At 53.9% G+C, this 7,375-nt stretch overlaps 1 protein-coding gene across 1 annotated transcript in view; it reads right to left on the bottom strand.

Moving 5' to 3' along the window:
• ARID1A (AT rich interactive domain 1A (SWI-like)) overlaps window positions 1-7,375 on the bottom strand; it is a 35,382-nt gene that overhangs the window by 1,624 nt on the left and 26,383 nt on the right. The window contains exons 13-20 of the mRNA XM_010141592.1: window positions 6,182-6,314; window positions 5,657-5,829; window positions 5,333-5,483; window positions 5,049-5,174; window positions 4,842-4,938; window positions 2,674-3,547; window positions 2,265-2,395; window positions 25-1,451 (exon numbers count right to left, since the gene is read on the bottom strand). Coding sequence (XP_010139894.1) covers window positions 25-1,451; window positions 2,265-2,395; window positions 2,674-3,547; window positions 4,842-4,938; window positions 5,049-5,174; window positions 5,333-5,483; window positions 5,657-5,829; window positions 6,182-6,314 — 3,112 coding nt within the window. The remainder of the gene's footprint in view (window positions 1-24; window positions 1,452-2,264; window positions 2,396-2,673; window positions 3,548-4,841; window positions 4,939-5,048; window positions 5,175-5,332; window positions 5,484-5,656; window positions 5,830-6,181; window positions 6,315-7,375) is intronic.

Genomic DNA, 7,375 nt, shown 5'->3' on the forward strand with positions numbered 1-7,375 from the left:
AGGTTGCCAATGCTGCCCTTCTGCACAGCAATGGCTCTGGCTGCCAGGCTGTCCCCCTGTGCCAAGTTGGCCAGTAGTACCACAGCCATCTCCCGACACACCGGGTTCTTTCTGTCACTGAGGAACCGCACCAGGGTGCTGTACAGCTTCTCCAAGCGGCTGAAGGGGGGAGTCGCCAGAATCAAATCCACGTTGTTGTCCTGGATGCTGAGTTTGCTGAGTGTTTCCAAAACCAGTCTCTGAGGGGAGAGGACCGCGTTGGGCCCCAGCGTTGGGAAGGGGTCCTGGGCCTCTGCTGACGGACACACCGCCCAATGGAGCAGTCCGTCCAGGATGGGCAAGCAGATGCTTTCCGGGTAAGGGGAGAGGTCCAGCTGGCCGGAAATGTTGGCCAACGTGACCAGCGTATTTTCACGCAGCATCTCCAAGCAGTCCCACCACCACTCCACCTTGTTGCAGCTCACCCCTTGGTCCTGCTCCTCCTCTTTCTCATAGGTCAGGGGGGCCTGTTTGCGTTCTGGATGCTTGTGGTGTAAGAGAATCAATTTCCCTAGAATCAGCAGCAGCCCGGGGTGTTTGGACATCTCAAAGTCATTGCCCGGCACAAATGATAAACTCCTGATGATGTTGGAGACGCAGATGCAGCGCTTCGCCAGAGAGTCCTGCCAGTCCAGGAGGGTGCAGAGGGGCGTCTCATCTTTACTGTGAGGTTCGTCCTCCAGGATTTTTATATTTCTGTGGCTCTGAGCTGGATTAATGCCGAAGGGAAACTTGCTGCTTTCCTTCGCTGTCTCCGAAGGTTTGACCTCTTCCTCCTCTGCTGCCAGGGAGCCCGGACGTGCCGACAGCATGTCGTCCATGGTGGCCGTTATCCTCTTCTCCGTGGAGTTGTCGGACGGGGGAGTCTCTCCTTCCCTAGTGCTCAGGTTGCTCTCGGCTGCTGAACGTTTCCTTGAGACAGAGTTGCAGGAAGCTCGTTTGTGAGTCAACGGGAGCTCCGTCTTGCTCTCAAAGTGGGTCTGGATGTGCTCGGTGGTGTCTCCGCCACCGATCCGCCAGTGCAGCAGCCCGCTCTCGAACTCCTGCACTCGCCCCAACTTGTCAGAATAATCTACCACAAACGGGTCATTTTTCTGCACGACCTTGACTGGAAGCTTGTCGAATTTACTAATTAGTTTTTCCTCGCTGATCTCTAGAGGTACTTTGTCCTTACTCGAAAACGCAGCCTCCTCCTCTTCCTCGTCTTCCTCTTCCTCCTCACAGTTCAAGCTCCGTGGTTCATCCTCTTCTTCCCCTTCTTCGTGAGAGGAAGCTGAAGATTTGCGGAACCTTTCGGGATCTAATAGTGTTCTTTGCCCTGGGTCTCCCACCTCATATTCCTTCAGGATTCCAAAGATCTCGATCAGGCAGCGCCGGAAATACTCCACCAAGAGTTCCAGCAAGCCTGGCAGCTACAGGGGAGGAGACAAATGGGAGGGGAAGGAAGGAAGGAACAGTGATCAGAAAACAGCTCAGGCCAACACGAACAAGCGGGAAAGTAGGGCATAAAGGGCTAAGAATTTCAGAGCGTTGTTCATTAATGGGTTCTTTTTCCTCTGAGGAAAGGAGCAAAGACAAACTCAGATGCAGGCTGTCCCCCTCCACACCCCCATACCTGCACACCCACATGGGCTCTCCTGGTTGTACCTCCCCACTGGTTAACACACGGGGAGGCCAAACAGCCTTTGCAGAGCCGAGCAGTTTTCACCATAGCCTCGGAGGCACGTGGCAGCCAACTGCGAAAGGCTGCGATCGGCATCGGGGAACAACAGAGCCAGAGGAGAATGATTGCCATTGACACCCCGAAACACGAGCACCTCCAGCCGTTCACAGGGCTGCTCTTCACCATCGGCTGGGCGAACGCTTGGGCTTGATGGTCTTAAAGGTCTCTTCCAACCAGACGATTCTATGATTCTTGCTGCAAAGCCCACTGCGCCCTCCCCAGTATTCCTTCATCCCTCTGTTCCAGAGGAGATACCTCTCACCAGAGAGGAGCACACACACGTTTGCACACGCAATGGGTATAAACTCCACTGGCTGGTGCATAACCAGGACGCAGCTGCCCGGACCCCCTGCTCTCTTCCGCCCTGGCATGCTCCGCAGGTGCAGGGATGGCCGGGCATTTGGCCCTACAAGGGCACGAGCTGTCTGTTGCTCTCTAGCTGGCAGAAAACCCTACAAAACCAGCACTTCAAAGAGCTGCACGGGAGAGCATCTGCACCCACCTGGCTGAGGTTGAAGGTCATTATGCTGTTGTCATCGTAGAGCAGGATGTTTATGGTATCTAAGGCCCACGTACTTTCAGCGAGTAGCCCGGACTTCAGAGACATCATCACTCTCCAGGCTTCAGGAGTTCCTGTAACATAAACACATGATACTTCCAGCTCCTGGAGTTTAAAAACAAAAAAAGGAGATGCTTGACACTGCTTTTTGGACCGGTGAAGAGCAGAGCCCTGTTTTAGATGATGTACAGGCTGTATGTACCAGCCACTGCCAAAACACTGCCTGAAAACACAACTAATGCGCAAAACTAATTCTTTCAGAGCCAGAGTTCTTCCACGTGGCAGTTGGGTACCAAAGGCAGCACCCAGCCTCTCGACGGGCACGAGCAGAAGAGCAGGGGTTTCCTCTTACCGATATCCTTTGCTGTCAGCCGTCTCCTCTGCTTCAACACGGGTTGTGTGGCTTCTACCGATCCTGGAGGGAAGGTGATGTCTCGTCGGATCATGGGAGGCTGAACAGCTGCTGGTGTTATGTGCGAGGCAGGGATGGGTGGTCCTGCCTTCTGCATTTTCATCCCCGAGTGCAGGAATGGAGATTTACTAGGAGAAGTGCGGTTCTCCAGAGGTCTGGGCAGAGGTGCTGGGCTGGATACCTGAGGAATGTGATTCTGCATGCTGGGGGGGGGCTGGTAGTTAGACTGGGGCGGCCTCGTCATTGGGGGCACAGGGGCAGAGGGACCGTAAGGAGGTTGACGGTTCCCGTGGGAAGGCCATGGTCCCTCATGGTTGACCCTCTGGTCTGAATGCAGAATGTCATCTGTTCGAGTCACTCCGTGATAAGCAGGGCCCTGGGGCGCCGAGCTGGTGCTCTGCCGATTCGCATAGCTGTACCCGATTTCGTTGCGCCCTTGCCACATTGCGCCCTGCTGCGGGCCCTCCGGAGCGGGCTGGATGGGACCACCCATCATCTGAGGAGGCATGTTCTGCTGAGCAGCAGAGCCAGGGGGAGCCGAGACCCTGTCTCTGCCGAATTGGAAGGGGAACTGGTTCTGTGGCCCTCCGGCAGGCCGGCGATCAGCAGCGGGGTAGGAGCTCCCGTACTGGTTATACAAGTCCTGCTGCGGAGACGGCTGCGCGGTTTGCTGCTGGCTGGGTTGCTGGGTCTGCGCTGGAGGCAGCTGCTGCTGCGTCTGCCCCTGCCCAGCACTGTATGGGACGTTGTACATCTCCCCTTCATGTCGCTTAGCGGGCGGGCCGTAGCTGCCATCCATCGGCCGCTTGTAATTCTACGAAACAAATACAAGCATTGACAATATGAGATTATCCATGCAGAAATGAGCAACCCAAACCTCCGTGGGCAGAGCTGCTCCAAGCCAGAGGATGCGCCCCACGGCACGGCTTGTAAGAGGTTGAGACTTGTCCTCCTTTGTTGCCATGGCCAACATGAAGCTGGATCGGTCTTGGTTTCACAAGCCAAGACCAATTCCTGCAGCTGGCCGGGTACTTTCCTTGCGGATTCCAGAGGAGCACCTCCAGGCAGAAGTTTGCCCACAGAAAGGACTTTCCCGCAGAAAAGGCATATCTCTATATCTCTACTAGATATTCACCACCAAGCAACCCGTGCACAAGTTCTTGTTTCCTTTCACATCTGGGAATTTTATCAGACCCTGTTTCTCTTAAATTCCCCAGAAAACCAAGGTTTCTGCTGAAGCATCAAGCAAAACGCATTAAAACCTGGTTTACTTCCTGCTTTTTCCCTTCCTATAGATTTCAAAACACATCACTGAAAGGAGCCACAACTGTTGTCCCCCCTCTAAGTGCAAATGGAGAAATCAGTCAATTGCTGACACAAAATTGAAGTCCAAGATTGCTCTTGCCTCCAAGGTCTGTTCTCTGGCTGCTCTACTCGGAAGCTCCACGGTCACGACTGGCTTCAGATGGAGCTCTGGGGCTTCAAAGATGACAAGCACCAGAGTAACTTGAACTCTTGGCTCCGAGCCCTGTGGCTCTGGTTGCAGAGCCAAACTGCAGAGCAGTTGGAATTATTCTTAGCACAGCTCAGTGGGTGCCCTCTCTATACTCTTCTAAAGCAGTGGACTCAGAATTATCAGGAAAACATTACGGGTCCTGGCATCGATACAAAGAGCAAGTCATCTATAAGGATGGTGGAAAGAAATGTATGATCATTTCACCTCTGTGCCGAAACAAACCTGCTGCCTGAGGAGTGAGGAGGTGGCAGAGGGGCAAGGGAGGAGCAGAGGCAGGTCTGAAGCCTTTGGTTTGTGTGCAGGCAAAGCCAAAACCAGCCCTGGGGTGGGCAGGATGATCCACCTGAAACAGCTCCCCTGAACCATCAAGGGCTTACTCCCACCACACTCATCTCATCACTTGGACCCAAAGTGTTCCAGAAACAGGATGGGGTTCAGAAAGTTCCAAAGGGGCAGAGAAGCCTCCAGTATTAATTCTACACTTTCACAAACAGGCAGCCCAGAGAGTTTTCATCCTCCTCTTTTCACACACGTCACAGATAAAACTCTCCTGTCTCTCAGTCGAGCCAAGCAGAACTTTTCCATCACTTACCTGCTGCTGCTGTTGATACATGGTAGTTTGCTGGCTGGGGAAGGGGCTGCCCGAGGATGTGCCTTGAGTGGAGAATTGATTGCCATAGGAATCATGTCTGGGGAAGAAACAGAGGTGTTACTGGTGTGGCCAGACACACACTTCACTTCCACAGCCTCAGAGCTCCCTGACTGGGAAAGGCTGTTTGTGGCAACACCCCGCACAGACCTTTGCTGCTGCTGCTGCGGGTAGCGGCTGGGTGAGTACATCCCCGACTCAGGGGTGGAAGGCATGATGTTGGGCTGCGGAGTTCCCGTTGCTAAGGTGCCCTCAGGTCCCATGCCGGGCTCCGTCCTACATGGAAACAAAGAGAAAACCCCCACACGCCCACTTCAGCTCAGCCTTGCTCCACGAATGGAAAAGGGTGATCAGCAAAGCCACAGCAGCGAAGAGAAAGTCATCACTGCGCAGGAGCCGAGCAAATCAGCGTCTCACCGGGTCCAAGCACTCACCTCACTCTGTCATAAGGGCCTCCATAGGAATAGTGTTGCCGCTGACCCATGGCCATGTTACCCATCCCTGGACCTGCAGCACGATTATAAGAGTCCCCCATACCGCTGTTGGGGCCCTGCCCTGAGGACATGAAGGGATCGCTTCCTGGAGCTGAAATATTGAAAGAAAGACCAATAAACACCTCTACCTCAGACAGATACATCCCATCTTCCAGGGAAGAAGGGAGAACAGAAGGTGTCCCAGAGCACATTCTAGCGTACAGCCAGATATAGGGATTAGGACTCAAGGGGAAGAGGGGGAGGAGCACACCAGCGCTTCCTCACCTTTCCTCATGCTGCTGTAAGGATCTTTATTTGGCTCATAAGACATGCGACCCATCATGTCGGAGGTATTCATGCTGGGCTGGTACCCTGGATTTGGAGTCATGGAGTTCCGTTTCTGGAACGTGGGATCACTCCCATCTGCAAAGGCATCCTGAAGGCCCACTGAGTTACTCCTGAGTCAAAAAAACCCACAAACACAGGATTATAGAGGTCCATGATGCTCCTCAGGATACTTTTCCCCAAATGTTCCCTCTCAGGTGCTGCTAACCCCTAGAAGGACCACAGTCATGGTCCTCGGAAGGCATGAAGAACCACCCTTCTACACTACTGTCCTCAGACCCGATCCCAAAAGTAACAGACGCAGGGTCATCAAGGCTGCCGCGAGCCTTTAGCAAAGGAGCAAAGCCACGAGCCCCACCAAAACAGGTCCTCAAGTCTCCAGCCATGTGTAGTAACGACCCAGAAGCAACCTCACATTCACAGCTTGCTCCCAGCACAGTGGAAGAGGGCGCAATGGTTTCGTACCTGATGCCTGGCAAAGGGGGCATCTGACTGTGTGGAGTAGATGCTGGAGTTGGTGGCTTCAGGTCTCCTCCTTCTGCCATGGAGCTGCTGGTGGACTGAGGTGTCTGAGGACCCTGCATTGAGCCTGAACCCGCTGCAAGAACAGAAATGTGGTGTCAGCAGCTTTGCACCCTACAGATGTAACCCAGAACCTCCCAGAACATCAGTCTCAAGAAAGAGACAGACGAAATAGAGCCAAAAAAGTACAAGGAGTTCCAGCATTTCCAGGACATACTGAGCCAGACTTCCCAGAAGAACCACACGCAGTCATGTAAAGCTGAGGGGACCTGTCCATTTTCACCATGCCTTCGTCCTTACACACTCCCTTTACACACTGTGCCACATCAGTGGCACTGTGTCGTGTTGCCCAAGCTCTCTCGCTTCAAAGGTTGATGCTCTACAGTGCACTGTGCGGCAGTGAACACGGTGGTTCTTGACAAGTGGCAATTGCTGACCCATCACCTTTCCATTTCTACCCCAGAAGAAGGTGGGTTTGAGCCCTCGCCTCGAAGTCTCACAATCTTTCCAGTGATGGAAACTCCAGAGGTCAGCTGAAGTCACCAAGTAACTCTGAACCAGGCTCCTCTGTCTGCTCTGCCCTTCGAGAGCGGTTAATTCATGCAGGTTAATGCAAGCACCACTCCCAAGGATTCCTGGAACAGGGAATGCCGGAGATGCCGGATCTTTCACTGAATGACAAAACCTGCCCAGCAAGTTCTGTGTGAGTTGCTTTACGCTACAAGAAGCTTTCATCAAAACTCCCAGGCCATCATGTACAAGCCGGCCGTGCCGTCAGCTCACCGAGCTCTCCTCTGCCCCTGCTCACCGGCCAGCGTTGGCTCTCAGGTTCATGCGCTCTTGCAGCTGGTGAGAGCTGAACTCTTCACTAACGTTTCCAGTAGTTACCAGCACCCGATAGCCCTCAGCTTCAGCCCCGCTGGTTGATGAGTCATTTTGGCTATTCATTAAAATCCTCCGAGGTCATGTCCAGGGCATGTTTGTTTACACCCCACCTTCCTGGCACCCTGTCCTCTTTGCGGCAACTCCCTCCCAGCGCGGGGAGGTCTTGGGAGAAGGAAGGGCAGCAGCAAGCTCAGCGGGGAGTTTCATTCATGGGCCCCCCCCGCCGTTCTCCTTCTCTCGTCAGCGGCGGGG

Source organism: Buceros rhinoceros, unplaced genomic scaffold (genome assembly GCF_000710305.1).
Source record: "Buceros rhinoceros silvestris isolate BGI_N320 unplaced genomic scaffold, ASM71030v1 scaffold19028, whole genome shotgun sequence".
Lineage (NCBI taxonomy): Eukaryota > Metazoa > Chordata > Aves > Bucerotiformes > Bucerotidae > Buceros > Buceros rhinoceros.